Source organism: Rutilus rutilus, assembly GCF_951802725.1.
Source record: "Rutilus rutilus genome assembly, chromosome: 15".
NCBI classification, from domain to species: domain Eukaryota; kingdom Metazoa; phylum Chordata; class Actinopteri; order Cypriniformes; family Leuciscidae; genus Rutilus; species Rutilus rutilus.
The window spans coordinates 12,682,419-12,703,943 of NC_140220.1; the positions used below are offsets into that span (position 1 = coordinate 12,682,419).

Genomic DNA, 21,525 nt, shown 5'->3' on the forward strand with positions numbered 1-21,525 from the left:
GTGTCTCCAGAAAATTTTGACTAAATCGCTCATTTAATATGGATCAGTTTTACAATATCTTTATGAACTTTTTGAAGCGTTAAATAAGTGGTAGTTGCGTAGCTGTCAATGGAGGGACAGAAATCGCTCAAATTTCCTCAAAAAGATCTTCATTTGTGTTTTGAAGATGAACGAAAGTCTTACGGGTTTGGAACGATATGAGGGTGAGTAAATAATGACAGAATTAAAATTTGGGGTTAACTAACCCTTTAATAATCTTAATCTAAACATTATGTTTTGTGAAACAAGAAAGACTGTTATTCATTGAATTTGTTCATGAACATCTTGTCTCTAGGTGCTGAATCTCTCAGCAGGGATTGATATCTAAGCAACCAGGCGCTGCACTGACGCTGTCAACTCACAACGGCTGTGACGCCGCTGCAGCTTTTGTCAGATGTTCAGTGTTGCATGCTTGTTTTCGAGCGAGCACCATCTCTGCGGTGTTGCGTTCTGTTTTGTTGATTTAAGGATTGGGTTCATAAAGCATTTACTCTGCTGTCTGGCGAAGGGGAGCTGCCCAAATGTTGTACGGTTGCCATGGCAGCACTGTTGTGAAGCGTATAATTGCAAGGCTGGAGGAATGGAATCTTTCATGTGTTCACTACAAACGGCAACTGAACCAACACTTTGTAGTGCATGATATATATTTTTTATTATATATTTTTAGGGGGGAAGATTTATAAAAATCGTTTGAGAAAGCAAGGTTATATTCTAAACAGTCAGCATGTTAGAATGATTTCTGAAGGATCATGTGACACTGAAGACTGGAGTAATGGCTTTGCATCACAGGAATAAATTATATTTTAAAAGATATTAAAATAGAAAAACCATTATAAAATCACAATATATTAATAAGCTTAATATATAAATATATATTTATTAGGTACACCTTGCTAGTACCAGGTTGGGTGCCCTTTTGCCTTCAGAACTGCCTTAATTCTTCATGGCATAGATTCAAGAAGGTGCTGAAATCATTCCTCAGAGATTTTTGTCCATATTGACATGATAGCATCACGCAGTTGCTGCAGATTTGTCGGCTGCACATCCATAATCTAAATCTCTCGTTCCACCACATCCCAAAGGTGCTCTATTGGATTGAGATCTCGTGACGGTGAAGGCCATTTGAGTTTAGTGAAGTCATTGTTCAAGAAACCAATTTGAGATGATTTGAGCTTTGTGACATGGCGTGTTATCCTGCTGGAAGTAGCCATCAGAAGATGTGTACACTGTGGACATAAAGGGATGGACATGGTCAGCAACAATACTCATTTAACTTGTGGTATTTAAATGTTGCTCAATTGTCACTTATGGGCCGCCCAAAGTGTGTTCCGGTCTTCTATTGTCCAATTTTGGTAAGCCAGTGGGAATTGTAGCCTCAGTTTCCTGTTCTGATAGTAGTGGCACCGGTGTGTTCTTCTGCTGCTGTAGTCCATCTGCTTCAAGGTTCGACGTGTTGTGCGTTCAGAGATGCTCTTCTGCATAACTCGTAACGAATGGTTATTTGAGTTAATGTTGCCTTTCCAATCAGCTCACACCAGTCTGGCCATTCTCCTCTGACCTCTGGCATCAAAAAGACATTTTCGCCTAAAGAACTGCCGCTCACTTATATTTCCTCTTTTTCAGACCATTGTCTGTAAACCCTATAGATGGCTGTGCTTGAAAAGATCAGCAGTTTCTGAAATACTCAGACCAGCCCTTTTGGCACCAACAACAATGCCACGTTCAAAGTCACTTAAATCATCTTTCTTCCCCATTCTGATGCTCAGTTTGAACTTTAGCAGATCGTCTTGACCATGTCTACATGCCATAATGCATTGAGTTGCTGCCATGTGATTGGCCGATAAGATATTTGCATTAACGAGCAGTTGAACAGGTGTACCTAATAAAGTGGCCGGTGAGTGCATCCACCTTTTTCCTATGCCCCATGGACGCTTTGCACGAATTATGTGAATTACTTCGGTTAAACTGTAAACAATCAGCGAAAGGCTCAATCTATGAACGCAATAATAAGCATTTTCAAAAACTCAATGAAGTGACATTATTCTACTCACCCTTTAACCATTGAACATTAAAAGGCTATTTAAAAGTCTAAAAGCATTAACAAATTACTAACACAGACCATGAATAACCCCCTATTGTTTCTTCAGCAATATTATGGACTTGTTAAATATCACTGTAGTAATATGTCTGTATTATGCCTTGCACGTTGCCTTAATCAAAAAAAATCATAAACTAGAATATTGAGTGATAATATTTCGAAGTGATTTTTGACAGACAATAAATATTGCATTTACCTGCTCTAGAAACATTCCAGTAAACACTGCTAATAGGGATTAGAAGTGAAAATGGGAGACAATTATTTTAAAGCATCTGTGCATCAGCAACAAGCCCGGAAAGAGACGAAAGGATTTGGGGAGAAAAACAAGAGGTTCTTTTCTTTGTGCATTCCAGTAAATTATTAATGGGATATATTGTAAATAAATCAGGAGAGCAGACCACAAATGAGCAGTATATGTTGTCCTTTTAAATACTGTTGCAGCAGAAAAGAAAAAAGAAAAGAATCAGGAGGAAAAGAATGCAGCGACTGAAAAGAGCTCATCATAGATATTCTTGTTATGCCACGTTACATTAAAATACCAATCGTTTTGTTGTTCTCTTGAAGTCTGAACATGAAGGAAATTTTGAAAAAATGAGCAAAGACAACATTCCAAGTCCAGACCAGGAGGCGGTTACATAAAACGCTTAGACTAGTCTTACAAGTAAGTCATCGAAATTTCTTCTATAAGACTGTTGATTTCTTTTTTAAGTCAGTTACATAAAAACTTACATTTACCTAATTTGATACCGAAAAGTAAGACTAACTATCTACCTTGATTAACTGCTAGTGGGTCATACTACTGTAGATCTTAAGACACTGTCTTAACATAATGGCTATGCACCTTTTATACAACAGTTTATGCAACTGGCCCCTGCTCTTCATTTCCACCATACCCTTCATTACCTAAATCAGCTCGGTGAGGGTGTGCACTGGGAATGAACAAGTGCGTGCAATTCTTTGTTTTTTTTCTTTCTTTCTTTCTTTCTTTTTTGGTATTTAGTTATGTAACATCCATTGGGGAACACAAGATGTGAACAAACTAAGGCAACAAGCAGCAACAGGTTGCAAGAAAGAGAGGGAGGAGATAGAGAATGAGAGAGATGAGAAGTCAGTCAAGATCCTCAGTACCAGGGAAAGAGAGCGGGCCGGGCGGGTGTGACTGACTCAGAGATTTCTGCAATTGTTTAAATCCTTTTCCTTTCCCACGAACCACGCTAGTATTAAACATTGAGAATAACTTTGTTTTAGTCAGACAAGTATTTCGTGTATGTAAATGAAGTTCATGGCTCACTGAGATTGCCTTGTGTTAAAGAGGTCATGAATTGCTTTTTTTAATTCTATAATGTTGTTTATTCTGCAAAGTAATTTTTTCAGCCACCTTCTCTTGACCTCTTTCACTTCCTGCATACGAGACATCCACTTCCTGTTTGGAACTTTAGGCAATGTAGTGGAAGTTATCCTGTGTGAAGTGAAACAGCAGGGACAATCAGGGACACTTCACAACGCTGACCAAATCTTTATCGCTTGCTCTGCTTACCATTCTATCAAAAAGAGAACAATGAAGAATGCTTTCCAATGTTATCCTTAAAGGAATAGTAAACTGTCATCACTTACTCACCTTCATGTCATTCCAAATGCTATTTAAGTGGAACACAAAAGTTATATACTTCATTTTCCAGCAGGATTTGCACCTGCCCACACTGCCAAAATAACCAAAACCTGGTTCAATGACCATGGTGTCACTGTGTGATTTCATGTAATATTAAAATTTTTTGAAATCCTGTTTTCGTGGGTTTTATGAGCTGGAAGCCCAAATTATGTACAAATAAACAACTAAATACTTGAAATCGTTTAAGTTGTGGGCCCTGAATCTATAATCTATGGAAATTTTACGTTTTGAATGGAATTATGGAAATAAATAAACTTTTCCATGATAATCAAATTTTTTGGAAAGGGTCTGTATATATATATATATATATATAAATACTCCCAGTCATGTTGCTCCAAACAAAATGTATCATAGAAAAATGTATAAACAAGATAGAGAGACTTATGTGTGTCTGTTTGTCCTCAGGGAGAAGCTGTGTGTGGGTGGTGCGCAGCTGTCTGAGCTATATGCAAATCTAGATCACTGTGCTGCTACTCTGAGCTCTTGGCCCTGATTTAACACCCCACTTTCCGTGTTTGGACCCAGCCAACTGTCTACTTGCTATTGGTCCGGACTCCTTTGGACCGACCTGGTTTTTGGTAGCTGAGTCATAATCTGCAGGAACCAAAGCTGTACCAACCCACTGATTCTCTGTCCTTGTAACATCCTGTAGCAGAGTCAGTGCATCAGTCACGTGACCCTGACATGTTATGCAAAAGTAACTTGGCATCAAGGGCTAACAGTCTATATAGACAAGAATTCATCTGTTCTAGTTCATGCTTTCAATAATTGTATTAAACTATTTGGATTATTTATTGATTATTTTAACCTTACTTTATAGGTAATGTGTTCCCTTCTGGGAAAAATAAACTCTTTTAGTGATGATTACATTTTTTTTTCTAGGTCTGTTGGTGGTTTTGCTGTTTTATATCGCATAGAAGATGGTAGAATTGCCATATGTTCAAATTCTGATGTGAGTCTTTTCTAACGCCCACACTGTTGTGGTAACAGGTTATGTGTTAAGAGAGAAACGGAGGTATTACTTCATAACACTGTCTGACACCACATTCATTGCTCCGAGGCTCTCAGTAATTAGTGAGTGCAACATTGAGCCATGTCATGAAAGCCAATTTTCTTGGGCATCAGTCTAGGCACCCTTCCTGAAACTATTCTGAAATCCACTCATGTGTTCCATGATTCTAAGAAGGTACATTTTGTTACAAAGTCAGTGAATTACGATACTTAGACTGTTTAGGTCTGATAAGCTGCTATATTTTTTTATTCTCATTATAAATCTTTAGTCCTGCACATGCAATACCAGCACCAACATGAACCTCAGTAGTATAATTTACGACCGTTTTTTTATTATTAATATACTCTGGTTTTATTTGGTGTAAGTTTTGATATTGTAATATTTGTATTATATTGTGAATAGTTCAAAAAGAATATTTTCCTTTACATATATTTGCATTTTGATTAAAGAATTGGATCATCAATGATGTGTCATCCTTTTTTGTCACATATAAATCTGGGTTTCTGGTTTGTAAGGCAGAACGGTGACATCACAGCTTGAGAGGCCTTACAGGATTATGGGAACAGTGATAATAATATCCGTCTTGAGATTACACCAACGTTCAATGACGTAAGCAAGATAATGGCGGTGTGTTCATAGGTAACTGAGTTCAAAAGACAATTACAATATGGGCAAGAAACAAGATTGGTAAAACTTTACTTAAAGGCTTTATGCATAATGTACGTTATAATAATCTTTGCAGATACATCTGAAATTACTTGTTTGTCATGTGTTTTAATGCATTATACGTTCTAACGGAGTAACATAATTATTAGAGTTTATTATAACTGTGGTTAGTTATTCATGAGACCATATACAATGCATTATAAGATGCATTACAAAGCATAATTAATGCATTAAAAAAAAACTTTTATAGTAGAAACCACAAGCAAGTACCAGAGGGTTATTGCAGTGACTTCATGACTGACCTGAGTATAAAGTGCCAGAAAAGACCTATAATCCCTCCTGTAGACCTGCCAGCACGACTAATGTGATTTGTCTAGGATTAAAACAGGTTAGTATTTGTGAATGGAGTGTGGGAGTTGGATTGTTGGATAAGAAGAGAAATAAATGGTCTGATACTAAATTATCCAGTTTTCTTCTGCCTTCATCTGATCCTAAACCTACTTATAAACTAAACACTAGTGTAATCCTACCAGAATCATGTTACACAAAGTCAAACCAAAATTCAGTTCTTGAGATAAAATGTGCAAAAAATCCTCAATGCACAATCCAAGTTAAAGAGACCTTTTCAATACTGTTTCTAGAGACACAAACCAAAATAATTTCACAGGCTGAAATGGTTTTATTAGTAAGGAAATATCAGCTCATAACAAATGTAGTACAGAATTTTATCCGCCAAATAATTGAGGGAAAAAACCAAAACCGTAGAACCAAAAAACTCTTTTGTTGCTTCCAATTGCTAAACACAGAAAATATTAAAAAGATAATATATCAAGAAAGAAATGAGCATCGTCTCACTTGTTTGAATCAGTCAAACAAAAGAAATAGTAACAAAAGGTCTAATGAGCAAGAGCACTGAAGCGTGGTTGACTATACGCATGTGAGTGTAACTAAACTGGCACTGGTTAGAGTTCATAACCTCATGGGTGTTTTGTGCCTGCTAGCTCATCCATCTATCTATTGGTTACGTTGCAGTGTATCAAAAATATAAAAAAGGCAATCTTTAAAGATTGGTACTGTAATCCTACGTCATGGCTAATGATACAAAAAGGAAAGCCATGTGTTTGAATGTTTTGTAAAATAAGGCTTTGTATAAGCATGGAGCTTCAAATGAGGTGAGCAAAAAAAGAAAAGAAAAAAAATCACTTCCTTAATGGGTTCAACCAATCAATCCTGTCTTCAACTCGCTAAAAATTATTGAGAAATTCAAAACTACTCAACTCAAAAAGGTACACTCAGTGTGCAATAAATGTTGGCATTCTTCTTAAAATGAAAAAAAAGAGAGAAACAACAATATTTACAACAACAAAAAATAAAGTATGCAATATGCAAAGGCTTAATGTTGCTTTAAGCAACCCCCAACGGACCTCCCCCACCCGAACACTGTAAGAAAAATCAGCCTCATGGGTGACTCAACGAGACCACCCTCACGCCTCAAAAACCCACCCGCCCACCCTCCCTCCCGCATACATACAGGACATCACAAAGCACGATTACGTCACTAAGCCTGTTAGTTTGAGTGAGATAACCCCCCGTCCCCATTTGGTTCCCCGGCCCCTGGCTCTTAGGAATTGGTGAAGGCATCGGCACAGGGGCTCCACTCGTCTGTTTTAGGGTTGTAGGCCTCAACTGAGTTAAGGAAGTCGTTTCCATCGAAGCCGCCAACAGCGTAGATGACATCATTGAGCACGGCCGCACCAGAATTGCTGCGTGGCGAGTTCATGCTCCCCAGCATCCTCCATTCGTTGCGGGCGGGGTCATACATTTCAACACAACGCAGGGCGTGAGAGCCATCGAAGCCGCCCACCACGAAGAGTTTACCTGAGAGAGACAACAACAAAAAATTAAAATCAGTCACCATATGCAAGCTTAATGGTCATATAAGGCAATTTGTCCTTTGCTTACCTTCATAGACAGCCACTCCAGCTCCTCTGCGGGCTATGTTCATTGGGGCAATAAGGGTCCAAGTGTTGTTTTCTGGGTTGTAGCGTTCCACACTGTTCAGACAGTTCCATGATTCTGCTCCTCCGATCACGTACATGAAGCCATCCAACTCACACACGGCAGCCTGATGCCTCCCTGTAGATGCACGAAAATAACATTGAGAACCATTTCTGCAGATCCATCTGGCTTTTTATCAGTGTAATCCCTGCTGTACGCTTAAGCTGTGATCTCTTAAGTGCCAGAAACCCCTGTGGAAGCAATTATAGGGATATTTTTGACGTCAACATGACTTACTGATGTTTAAAGGGGCACAGCTGGTCCAGGCCTTGCTCACGGGGTCAAAAACATCACAGTTCTTCAGACCTTTCTGTCCGCAAGGATCTGATCCCCCAACAACGTACAGCTTGTTGTTCAGAGAGCAGACACCTGAAGAAAGAAAACAATAATTGATGAATCTAAACGTACTGTATTCTCTGTGTTGAATGGACAAATTCAAAATCTCTTGAAGGGATGCACAGATTCTGGCTAAAACCAATAGATAATTTTTTTTGTTTTATGTTATGGCCAATAAGCTATTAGCCAGGTAAAACCAAACTCTGCTACTTCGCTTTGCTTCGTAGACAGAGTCTGGCATGGCATAATTGAAAAGCGTTTTCTTTCTCGCATGGGGGGCGCTTGTCTGAAGTTTAAAATCATTGGTTACCCGTAAGCCAATCACATAACGTTTGGTTATGACGTGTGTTATGCGCTGGCTCAGCCGCATCAAACGTCCACTGTAAACATGTATGATGCGAAAACAAAACCATCAAGCGAAATACCGGAGTGAACATGGCTGTGAACGACTTTTGCAGATTATGTGAAGTAAATCTAAGCATCCACGGTACAATCAGCGCCTACGTCACGGCTCTCAGCCCGCCCTCTGTTCGTTGATTGGCCGGCTGTTTTCAGGCCGGAGGAAAACGGGGAGATAGGTCGCTATCTCAGACTGAGTACAGAAGCGAACTGAAATTGAGCGGAAGTACGAAGTCTGACGTAGTCAGGCTAATAAGCTATAGTATTTTATCTAAATAAATGAAAAACATTTTAAATGCTACAAGTGAAGTTTTTACCTGCATTGCAGCGATTGGTCCTGAGCTCTGGCACTTGAGTCCACTCATCAGCACTGGGGTTGTACGTCTCCCCACAACTCAGTTCATCAGAATGACCGTTGGACCCACCCATCACGTAAAGCTGACCCTGATTGGATAAAAACAAGTTATTTCACAGCACTTTTAAATACTACTACTTAATACACATTTGACTATGTACGCACCATGAGCACGGCCATCTGAAACCGAGCACGTGGAGTCCTCATTGGAGCAATGAAAGTCCAGCTGTCAGTCTTCATGTCGTAACATTCCACAGTCCTCAAGCACTCCTCCCGATTGTAGCCTCCTGAATAACAGATCAGAGTTGCTTAACAAAGGCAAGAGAGACATTCAGAAGTTTATTTGTGCTGTCCACTAACCTGCGGCGATGAGTCGGTCGCTCAAAGCAGCGATGCCCAGGCCGGAGCGAGCATATCGCATGGGTGCCATCAGCTTTTCAGGTTCCTCTTCCAGCGGCTGGCACTCGAAACTCAGACTCTTGGTTAGGCAAGGTGTGGATGAGGGCGAGGCCTGGGGACTGCTGCGCCCATGCAGAAATATCACGCACAGCATGCCGTTCAACACAGCCAGACACAGGTATGTATTGTCTGTGGGGAGAGGAAAAAAGAACTTGAAGGGACCGCAGAGAAGTCTCAACGATCTGATAAACACATCAAAGGTGCAAACTTACTGGTTGTCTTCTCAGAAGCTATGTATTTCCACTCTTGCTTGCAGGAATGTTTGGCAGATCCGGGGGAGAGGCTGCCAGAGGAGCTGGTGCTCAGCTGTCGGTGTACGTTCTCACGTAGGGGCTTCTTCTGCAAAGGCACAGTGCAGCTACAGACTCCGAGCCCATGGTCCACACACATACAACCTCACACAGTCCCAGACCCGTCTAGGCGTAAACCCGACTCAACTTATCAGATGCAGGCTACATCAGGTTAAAGGAATATTCCCGGTTCTATGAAAGTTAAGCGCAGTCGACAGCATTTGCGGCATAATGTTGATTACCACAACAATCTTTTTGACTCAAACCATTAGGTTTTGGTAAGGTACTAACAATCGTAGTGAATGGGGCCCATTTTTTTAAATATGAAGCTTATCACTTTTAGACATACATTGATCCTTCGAGCTGTAAGGGTTTAAATCTTCATTTTTACAGCCATTTTAGCCATTACTTTGTCATGGCAACAGAGTTGGATATAACTCGAAGAAGATTAGTATTTAGAATAGAACGTTTAAAGATTAGTCATTTTCTTGTCACATTAAAATCATGTTAACATGCATATTGTTTACATTTTTTCTATACTATTGGAAGTGAGTATTCACCTCCATTTTCGCTTCTCTTTTTGGGGAAATGAGTGGAAATTCGTTTTTGTGATAATCAACATCATGCCACAAATGCTTTTGATTGAGCTTGTACTGAAACTTGGAATATCCCTTTGACCATTTATCTACTTTAATCTAATCCCAATGTAAAGCCACACTATAAGCAGTACTAAAACTCAATCCACACACTCATCACGGACACACCGTGATCTCTTCAGCCTTAAAACGCTCAGACTCAACAGCCCAGCACAACAAAGCAGCTGCTCTGCTAACATTACACTTAAATCCTGCATTCGCTACGGGTCTGCTGCGGTCCAGCCTGAGAAGAGCTCGGCGCTGGTTGTGTACCTGCACAAACTGGATGTGGTCATCCTCAGTGCCGAACACCTCAGCCTGCCCGTCAAGCAGGCTCCCATCGAGCAGCTTGTGATCGGCCGAATAGTACAGCGTTTGCACCTGCAAAACACACAGCGACAACAAAACCCATGTGGCTGTCTCCATGACAACAGAACACCCAACTACGTGGGTCAGGGAAGGAAGAAAAGTTAAGAAGGGGAGGACCATAGCGCTCGTTCGCTGCAAGATGCTGGTAAAAAAAAAAGCTTCTTTAAGAATATGAACACAGTGTTGCTGTGGATCATTTCACAAGATCTTCGGGACTTTTCACTGCACTGAAAACAGCAGAATGTGGATCACAATACTTTCGCCACAAAGCATCTTGGGAACCTTCATTTAAGTTTGGAGAAGGAAACAAACAAGCTTCATCAGTGCATGTTCAGGGGGTCATCCTGCAGCCATCTTCTCAGCTGAGGGGGTTAGTCAAATCAGACGTCATCACATAAACTCCAGGTCAACACTGGTTAGCTGTTTTCAACTTTAACAGCTCAAAAAATGAGTCCCTCGTTTAAACAAAAAATCTTGGATCGTCTTCAGGTTTAAAGAAAAGTGAATTCAAAACCAAATTAAATACAAAATTCAGTTCAAATAACTGAAAAAAATCCACTGAAATTAAATAAAGTAGTATAATAAATTGAAATAAGTTAAAAAAAAACTTTAAAAAAAAAAACTGGGCATCAGTGTTGATTAGGGATGGGCATTTCGGTATTTTTGTCTATGGGTACTCGACAGATATATTAAGTGAGTACAGCACAGTTGCAGTTTTTAAGCGTCTTGCACCATGAGTATTACATTTTTAAGGAGCTGCCCTTGACCGACTGTCTACAGTGCTGATACCAACTGATTAGGACCAGTATGTAACGCTGAAAATAAAAAAATATGACAAATGAGGCCATTTGTGTATAGCTATAGTAGCTTCTTGTAGTTTACTGAATACCGATTGCTGTAAAATGTTCTGAAATTAGAAAAAAAAAGTCATGTAATGCAATTATTGCAGCTGTCACTTTTGAGTACTTTTGCCCATCCCTACTGGGAATGTGTCCAAAAGCAGATTAAAAGGAACTAGGAACTGAGAGCGACTTGAGAACATCCCTCTAAGCTGCACTCAGTTTCCACTTCCTTTATTTAGAAGAAAAGGCATTGTAGGTGCCATTATGAAGCCGATGGCTCACTTCCTTTATTTTCATCGATACGTAATCAGTATTCACATGTATACTGTGTAAATGTAAAATGCCCTAGTGGCATAAACCATTCATTTTAGTCAGTTATCTGAATATCCTGTAAGTGTGTGCATGAACAACTGTGTAACATGCTTTGATTTACTTTACAATGCATGCATATGCAAGTTGATTTGTGTTGTGTGAGGTGTCGTATGTGAGGTGGACTTAACATGTGAATGTCTTGAAGTGTTCAACGCATTGATACTTAGAGATCTGAAGTGTCATTTTAAATGAACTGTGTACTGTTGGTGAGTGCATTTGATTAACAGACAGGAGCCTAGCACTTGTTTCACCATGGCTCCCTCTCGTTCTTTTGTTATTTTCTTTCATTCACTGACTCATTACCCTGGAGGCCCCCAGTCTTGGTTTCTTCAGTCTTGTGAGAATCCTGCTGATGTTTGCTCTAATAAACCTAAGGAGAGATAAATCAGTGGGGAGGAAGAATTGTTAGTGCTGGTTCCCAAAGAACGCACACTCACTCACACACTCACACACCTGCTTAGAGAAGAGAGAGATGTCATTGGACGGCAACATGCCATGTCACTCTCTGCGAGCAGACAAGAGTAGCTGCAGTTACTGCACAGCACTGAACATTCAGGAGGCTTTTAGATTGGCTCACCTGGACTACCCACTCCCCTTTGCGGAGGGTGTAACAGCCCCGTTCTGTACCTAAATGTATATTCTTAAAGGCGCGGGGTGACTTGTGGGTAAAGGGGGAGAGCAAACAAAAAAATATATATGGAAGCCAAAGAGAACAAACCCAACCGACCTCTACCGTTAAGATGGCTGGTGTGAACGGACCTGTTAAATCTGTGAATGGGATGAATTACGAGGGGGAAGAAGTGAGGGAGGAGAGAGAGGAGCTCACAGTGGAGCGCAGTACTGACCTCCTCCATCAGTCGCTCCAGGGGTTCGCCATTTTCCCACAGGCTGCGTTGCACCCAGCCGATGACCTTGGAGTACAGCTTGCCGTTGCTAGGCAAGGTCAAGTTATCCTCCAGAATCACCTCCAACTATAAAGCGGACCAAAAGAAAGCATGTGGTTAGCATAAGCGCAATCAAGAATATTACATGACCCGAAAGGTTAAAGGCCAGCTCACTTTAAGGCGTGGAAGCTTGAGGAAATCCTCTTGCTCAGACACGTCTAGAAGGTGCTCCTGGATATAGCTGTCGATCTTGCCCAGCAGACGCCCGTCTCCCATACAGCTGGCAAAATTGCGATAGGAGATGGCACTCTGGGAATCCATCTTGGAGAGAAGGTAGTCGCCACAGATCTGGGAGCAAGTACAAAAGAGTAGGTTAGGGCTTCATCTAAAGTAAACCTGTCACAAAATACACAAAAACATGCTTAATATGCCTACCTGCTTCACTCTGTCCATTTTGAGCCGTTTGGCTGCGGAGTAAACCTCCTTAACCAGCTCTTTATCTGCCTTCAACCTGCAGAAAGCAAAATTAAATATCAGAAATCATTGATTGCCACAAATGGGAAGCCATTCATTTTGTAGAAAAAGTGCCCTTTGATGGCCCAGATTGGTTGATTGCATATTGTGTGTCTCTTACTGGGCAGTGTAAGCGTAGTTGAGAAGGATCTCCACAGCCTCAGGGTCCAGATCCTCGAACTTTACATGGGAGATTCCGTGAGGTTCCAGGTCGCTGTTAAAGATCTCAAACAGGTACGGACTGCAACAAGCCAGCACTGCCCTGTGAGCCATCAATTCATGGCCGCACACCTGCAGAGATAAAAAGGGCAACGGTTAAGTCTATGACGGCATTGTAACAAAGAAATAGGCACCATTTGTTTTAATTTACAAACAGAAAGTAAATTAAATGAAGTAAATCTGGAGTTTCAGATAGGATGTTTGGCCATTCAAATGTTGCCAAGGTGTTCTGAGTGGGTTTTAATATGTTGCTATACAAATTTGAACAAATCCGAAATATTAAGTATTAGCAATAGTAATAGCTTGGCAGCATCATTAAAGGGATATTTCACAAAAAATTTTAATTCTTTCATCATTTACAAAAGAAGATATTTTGAAGAATGTTGGTAGCCAGACAGTTGACGGTAACCATTGACTTCCATAGTAGGAAAAAAAAAAAAATACTTTGGAAGTCAATGGCTACCGACACCTGTCTGGTTACCAACATTCTTCAAAATATCTTCTTTTGTGTCCAACAGAAGAAAGAAACTCATACATGTTTGGAACAGCTTGAGGGTGAGTAAATGACAGAATTTAAATTTTTGGGTCAAATATCCCTTTAACTAGGCCTACCATAATAAATATCTAGATACAACTTACAATATTTCTATTTGGAACAAGAGAGTCTTTTAGGAAATTAATCTTGATAATTAACTATTAAATCTATTGTTAAAGCTTCCAAGCATTCTTTGAAATATTTTGAACACAGGGTTTGGCTTTGTCTGTTAATGAACGTCACACAGCTAAAGGCCATTCAAAGATCCAGGACCTGCGTCTAATGAAACACACTCTTCTTCCCTGAATCATGTTTCAGCCTTCTCGTAATGACACCGAGAATAATAAGGTTAAAAAAGGGTGTGTTACCTGAAGTCTCACATCACAGAACTGTCCGTTCTTTCTAAGGGCATTCATTTTGGCCACGGTGGAATCCAGGAAACTTTCGTCCTCAAAGATCAAATATCCGTTGGGAATCATTTTGGAAATTAAGCCTTTGCAAAAGCAACACAAAAAATTATAATTTAAAAACAACCTTGAGTCAATTTTATGATTTTACCTCAAAATATCTTTCCCACACAGTGCATCTTACATAAACATCACCCACGCACATAACAAAAATACAATGTATCACTCATTTTTGCTGCAGGCTAAAAAGCTGCCACAGTCTATAATCACTATAAAACCATCTACATAACACTAAGTCTCATGTATAAGTCATGCGCTTACCTAATACCGAATGACGTTGGTCTGGGAGAGATAGATTACTTGGGAAAGCCGTAAAAAGGCACGAGTGAAGAAGAACCAGGAATGGGAGTGCCTAAGTCTTCCTTCACTGGAAGTGGATGGAAAAGGCAATGCCAGGCAACCAGAGGGCACAGCAGGGGGTCAGAGGTGACTCAAACTCTCAGGCTTAGAGTGACTGCAATCAAGTCCTCGGGTGTCCCGTTGGCTATAGACTCAAACCTTTTCTGTGTTGATCGTGCATTATAACCTGCAGGACAAATAACAAACAAGAGGTTGGAATGACGCCACATAGCAGGATTTTATCAGAAACACTGATCACATCAATAGCAATTTTTAGAACATCAATGGCCACAACATCTATTGCTGATGTGAAAAGAACCAATAGAATTGAAAGGTTCATGTGTCGCTCAAGGGCAGAAACGCTGCAGATCATAGACTGACCCAGCTTTACACCACTGATTGCTTTCATGGTGTTAAACACGTGCCTTATTCAGGATCAGCCTTCACTTCTGCTGCAAAGACATTTGAAATTTATCCGGACAGAATCTGTCTCATACAGACTTAATTCAAGAAGCTGCCTAAATCTCAGGACATGCTTTTCTAAACTTCCCATCAAGCCTCCCTTGGTCAGACCGTTTCTACAACACCCAAACACAAATTCTCTCCATGTCCTTCCCCCGTTAACCACATGGCTCTACCACACCCGCAATTCCGGAAATTTCCATAGGTCTTTCAATGCTTTTTCAGCCAGCAGATGGCTCAATTCTAGGGGCGGAGGATGGTCACAAAACCAAGAATTCACTCGGTCTGGAATTTTGATGGATTTATCACATTCCCACAATGATGTGGCTTCAGCTGTGTGGGGATGGAAAAATGTTAAGCGGAAAACAAATGAGCTCCAGTGTGTGGAATCCTTGTGTTTTGCATGAAAGCCTGCTGGTATTTTTCCACTCACATCCTTTTATTCACTTCAGCCTCAGTCGGCGTAAATGAAGGCAGTGGAGGTCTTTGGATAATCTGCTCATCCTCTCTTGCTCTTTCCTACGCAGGGGCTGATTATTGAAAACAGTAATCGGAAAACTCTAGGCCTTAATTTACCTCCTCATAGAGATGCTTCCTCTTGGAGATAATTGGCATTGGAGAAACACTTTTAAGCACAAGGATGAGTAAAACGATGGAAGCATTAAATTATGATTCAATGAGGGTCATAAGATTATCCGAAAGGAAAGCTCCCCTTTAAATAAATAAATAAAATTAAAATATAACCCGTTAAGTGAATGTGTTCAAACAAATAAAAGTTTAAATTTTAATAAAATTACCCATTGAACATATTCCAGTATTTCAAAAATGTTTTAATATATTTATATATACACTTAATTTAACTTTCATTATTTATTTTTTCTTCGTTTTTGGGGAGTACGCCACATTTTACAACCTGAATTAACCATGTCCTGTCAGTAAACAGTCAAATTATCTGATATTTTAATATATGTATTGATCTTGACAATACAAAGATATTTGTAGGTAAAAAACAACAAAAGTAATGTCATTGACCCTTAAAACGCGAAACTTTCCACTCATTGATAAGTCTGAACTGTTCAGTGTCAAGCTAGTGACCTTAATCTGAGAGCTTTTGGTCCACTTGGAGTGGAATCAGGAACTGACGCTTTAAACCAGGGCACTTACGGGTTAGACAACAGATAAAGCCTACGGTGACTTCGCAGCTTCAGATGGACTCACAAATCTGTTCATTGTGTGCTGACAACCACAGCATCTTCATACAATTACTGACAAAGCAGAGGGTGAAAAGACAAAAAGACGGACAGATTTTGAAATGCGTGGTGGCAGAAAAACACTTTGAAAGGCCATTTTGTGCATATAATCTTTTTTGTCCCCTCTGGCATGCAGAGAACAGCCCCTTCAGTCAGTAAGCGTGGGACAGACAGCGAGGCGAGAGAGAAAGAGGAGAATGGGTTTAAACACACAGCAACAGTTGTTCTATTGACTCTGCAGCAGTACTCAACAGATAACCCAGATTGAGCAACAACTTAATGCTTCGCTTATGGCCATGCTAAAAAATAAAACTGAGGCTAAAGAGGACATTGTTTCTTGCATGCAATTTTAGATAGGTCAACCCGCTTATAGTGTGCCCATGACCACAAGCGACATATACAATTATATTGGTCTTCATCATGAGACCCCTTTTTGCAAGTCACGCTTTCTCTCAGGGAACTCCGCCAGCTCTGAGAAAAAGGGTGAACTACATTACTCAGTGTCCGAAACACACAGGCTTGCTAACATTTAATCATTGGCCAGATTTTTCTATGCAAATTGATTCACAGCAAATTTTACCAGGAATCAAGACCATGAGTCATGACCTTGGCATTGTTAATGCTATACAAATAATAATGACTTTAATGAATGGCCCTGGACGTCTATAGTAACTAATAAGCTCAAACATAGGCTGTGTACCTTTCCAAATCCCCCGATGTACCTTTAAGCTCATGAATGGCTTGCACAACAGTGATAAACTTATGTAGAGTCTGCATAAAATGTGTAGGAAGGGCATTGGGTGTGCAACAAAAAATAACATTCTGTTCAAATGGTTGTGCAAGATCATGAGAGGCTATGGAAGAAGCATGGTGAAATATTATATCATAAAATCATATTCAGATGTGAACTAAAGTCTGAGCTGCATTTCCAGGGGTTAGATAACACCTGCCAAAATCCGTGATTTACTCTCTCTCAGCCTAAACTAAAACACACTCTTTCCATAAACCCACAGACAGCAGAAGAGCTTATGAAATTTAAACTCGTAATTACAAAGATGGAAAGAAAACACATTATGACTGCTCCATCATAATAATTACAATAATTACTTTTGTAGAATTTTATTGATTTAGATTGTATTTATTTAATTACTTTGTGAATGAACAGATTACATTCTGAAGGCAAAGGGCAGCAAAGCTGCTGATATCTTTGCTTCTTTATTTATATCTGCCCCTCTCTAATGAAACGCTAACCTTTATGGAAAAAGGTTAATGGGAGAACACAATTTAAGGAGTGAGCTAACAGAGCCACCGGGTGATCTCACACATGAGAACAGGCTGGAAAATTGCATAATGCTTCACCACGTAAGGAAAGAATGTTTGAAAATTGAGAGACAGAACACTGATTTTATTCACAGTGGCTGTAATAGAAAATGTCCCCGTGTGATTCACATTACCCACAACATGCAATGGAGTAAAGGCAGTTAAACAGCCAAGTAATTCTCTGAAAATAAATACAAAAAACTGCCTTTTATTTCTACTCTCTAAGAATCTGTATCAAAATCCACAAGGAAAGGTTGTAGTTTAGGAAGCACAGCATGTGCTGTATATATTTCCCTTACAAATGAAGCACTGCAGTGACAATTAGGTCATCCATAGGCAGATGTGGAGTTAAGGGACGGAAAGGGCTTTATGAGAAGTGAAACTGCTGATTCCTGTGACGTGTAAATGGGATTGATAAATATGACCAGAGATTTGATGTGTACAACACGGTAAATGGGATGTAATGTGGGAGTGGGAACATAGGTTGTGAAAATTATTACAGGTATGTAGAGAGAACATATATTTAGAGAGAAAAGAAGCAAATAATAATAATAATAATAATAATAATAATAATAATAACACATATAACCAGACGGAAATTCCACAGCATTTGCCAAACCTACAAATTTTTTCCATAAACGCACGATTTTAGAGATATACAGCTTAATAAAACAGTGCGCAGAATAGTGTGTAAATAATTTAAACTCTACAAATAAATATAGTTTTCATATATTTCCAAATATCTACTAAATGTATGAGACCATTTGTTAACCAAATATCATCGATGCTAAGTGCAAACGATAAAACATACAGGAACAAATTTCTGTGGTTACGCCCCATTACATCCACGAATCCTGATAGGCCAGAACGTATGATTCCGAGCGATACGATTGGCCAGATGACGTGTCCATCAATACGCCTCGTATCCACGTTCCCCGCACAATGAAGCTTGCATCATACGGAACCTAGAACGTTTCTGAACCCCTCGCCTCGACCAAGCCTACAGTAAAATCCAAAACTAGGTCAGTAGGACCTGGTCGTAATTTTAACATTTTCCTGACTAAAGATCAACGATGAGGTAAAATGTATGTTGTGCGTCAAAATACACGAGCACTGCTTTCAATGAACCACACCGGTCACTCTTTTTTTTAACCTTGACAAATCGTCCCGTTCCTATTTTTCATTAATTTCATTCGTGTGTTCGTCGGCATTTACTGTTCTTTTTAATGATGATGAAGGATAAATAATTATTTAATTTTAAGAATGGACATTTTTTACAATTGTGAGCAGACAACGACATATAATCATGGTTAGCACAATCCAATTTTACAAGGCAAAGCAGCTAAATGTGAGTGTATGAAGCCTCTTTTATAATGAAATTAAAATTATATGAATGTAGTGGGAGTAGAAGCTGCTTGCCCAATGTATATTGAATTGAATGTGCAATATTGCAGCACCCGCAATACCATGCCAGTTGGTGACGTTACACTAGCTGTAACTGTAAAACCGCCCGTTTATTTTGTAGTAAAATATTACTTCCTTTATTTCGTTCGTTTAAAATAAATTACAATTAATAATAAAAAAAAATTCAACGTTTGAAAAAAATAAATAAATCACGGTTTGCTGCACACTGCAAACGTTGATCTCACGCGAGCGATTCTATCTCTTGATGAGAGCAACGCATGCAGTTGCCGATTGCACAGTAGATTACAACGTACCATATGGCAATCGCGTGAGTAACGTTACATACAAGTGTCTGTATGTTTAACACAAAATAACAACGTAGAAGCAAAAAAAAAAAGATGTAGATCTTCAGAAATAAACACGTAGTATGAAAGAATCCTGGGAGGACAGAAGACATGAAGCTTCAGTCATATTACTGATAAGATTGATTCTTACCTGATCTGGTTGACGGTTGACGATGGTAGACATATTTAAGGTCAATTAAAAGCTGTTGGTTGGGGATATTGCAAAAGCAATAGATATGGCACGTTTCTGCGTCCGTACAACCCTGTCGTTCCGGGTATCGAGATTGTTAGATCGGTGAGCGAACGAGCTTTGACAGCGACTCTGGAGCACGCGCTTAACAAAAGCCACGGAGCTGTATCCCGCGTGACGTCACGGTAGAGCTCCGCCTGCGGAAAAGTACCGACGGACAGAGAGGTGAGGTCAGGGACTGGAGTCGGGGGAAAACGGCTAGTAAAACTAGTCTGGATTTATACAACTGGGTTATTTTTTAACCTTTGGCATAAATTACCTGCTTTCTCTGCATATATCTCATTTGCTTTATGCATTTCATGCTCAGTCAGTCTTCTTAGTTCTCAAACGGAGGCGTGGTCCACCAGGCGGCCTCAGTAAACTTCTTAAAATTATTTAAAATAGATGGTCTCAGTAAACGACTTAAACTTAGTTAAAATTGTTTATATTTAAGTAGTTAAAATACTTAAAATCAAGATGAGGTTCTAAAACACCTAAATTGACAATTCAATCTTATGTGAAAACACATACAATTTCTAGTATTTTTTTTTATTCTCGGACATTGTTGTTTTTAATGAAGAACATACCGTTTTAACTTATGAAATTAATTATCATTGTTTATTTTCATTTATTGACACTACTAATTTCAGAGGAAAAGACCGTTACAATTTTTTTAGAGGGCCTTAAAGGCAAAAAGTTTGAGAACCACATGCTTTTTCACTGGCATTTTTGTCAGTGATTGTCAGGTGATTTTAATCTTTGCATGTGGTGACTGGTCAGTGCATATTGTCACAAATGAGAGCATGATGAGTGTCCTGATTATGGCTTTTAGATGTCGAGACCTCCAATAACCATATCCGATAATGCATTCCTTCACCTCCCCACGTGTAAAGAAGCTTAGCTTCTTCTGTGATGCAGGAGTGCATGATGTCAGAGCCAAATTTTTACAACTGATCCTCTCTCTCCTGCACAGGTAAGACTCTGCCTTAGCCAGCATTGTAAATCATAATTGGATAAATGGATCAGCGGCACGACTATAGACACATGAGCCCAAGGCAGTGCTAAGCTGCCCATTCTGTAACTGCCAGCCAGTGTAATGCACAATGCCAGTAACAGAAGCTCGAGAAACATCCTGGCCTTTGTTAGCAAATCCACGCCTACAACTGAACTGACAAGCGATTGTCGACATGCGGATCAGGTTTTTTAAAAACAAAGTTGTAGGCATAACTGAAGGACAGGATTTAACTGGAGATCCCGTTTACACACGAAGCCAATGTGGCCGTTTCAGGTGGCCAGATCAGTGTCCATCCAGGGGGCTGTAGATTAGGCTTGTTCTCTTTGTTGAGATGTAATTATTGTAATTTGTGGCTATTTAAAATGTTGACCAATGACCAGACCATTCCTAAGCAACATGACTGCTCATTAGTCCAGAATAATAACAGTAATGCTGTTTTGCGTCACATAATGCAGGATCTTAAAATATATTGTTTATATTTATTATTTTATTTCAGATGCACACTGTAACAAAAGTAACTGAATAGTTTTATATTGTTATATATTTTATATTTGCAATATATCAAAAAGTTCAGATCAGATACCTAAATGTTATATGTGAATTTGGAATAATAAATCTAATCACAAATATAGCATTACATAACACATCTCTTTTGTATATATAGTTTAAGAGAGCAAATATGAAGCATATGTAGCGCCCTCCAGAACTTTATGAGACTGATGAGATTTGTAGTGTCAGTTTTGACCCAGCGACATGTTCCTGTCCCCTCGAGTTAAAACCGGATACACGGCCAATCTGAATCCTCATGCATAATTAGATCTTTAATCACATTTTGTGTGTGTGTGTGTTTGTGTGTGATGTGCGTGCGTGCACGTGGTAGTTGTGTGGTTAGCTCGTCTGAAATCCTCAGGCTCAGTCTAATGGCACAGATGTGTTCTGACAGCA

General features: G+C 39.6%; 2 protein-coding genes across 6 annotated transcripts in view; one reads left to right on the forward strand and one right to left on the reverse strand.

The window, feature by feature from the left end:
• The window catches only part of swt1 (SWT1 RNA endoribonuclease homolog), a 28,291-nt gene extending 23,010 nt beyond the window's left edge, over positions 1-5,281 (forward strand). For all 5 annotated transcript variants that reach the window (XM_084432709.1, XM_084432708.1, XM_084432710.1 and 2 more), the window contains exon 18: positions 4,212-5,281. In XM_084432709.1, the coding sequence (XP_084288835.1) occupies positions 4,212-4,299 (88 nt within the window). In that variant the 3' untranslated portion in view covers positions 4,300-5,281. The remainder of the gene's footprint in view (positions 1-4,211) is intronic.
• An 862-nt stretch (positions 5,282-6,143) lies between these two features.
• Positions 6,144-19,683, reverse strand: ivns1abpa (influenza virus NS1A binding protein a). The gene is made up of 15 exons (XM_084432715.1): positions 19,488-19,683; positions 14,479-14,743; positions 14,119-14,243; positions 13,118-13,287; positions 12,919-12,994; positions 12,658-12,831; positions 12,445-12,570; positions 10,290-10,397; positions 9,304-9,430; positions 8,993-9,220; positions 8,798-8,919; positions 8,595-8,721; positions 7,780-7,911; positions 7,447-7,620; positions 6,144-7,362 (listed from the first exon to the last, which is right to left on the reverse strand). Exons 3-15 carry the CDS (start codon positions 14,227-14,229, stop codon positions 7,106-7,108), a joined length of 1,932 nt encoding a protein of 643 aa, XP_084288841.1. The 5' UTR covers positions 14,230-14,243; positions 14,479-14,743; positions 19,488-19,683; the 3' UTR covers positions 6,144-7,105.
• Positions 19,684-21,525: the final 1,842 nt, after the last annotated feature.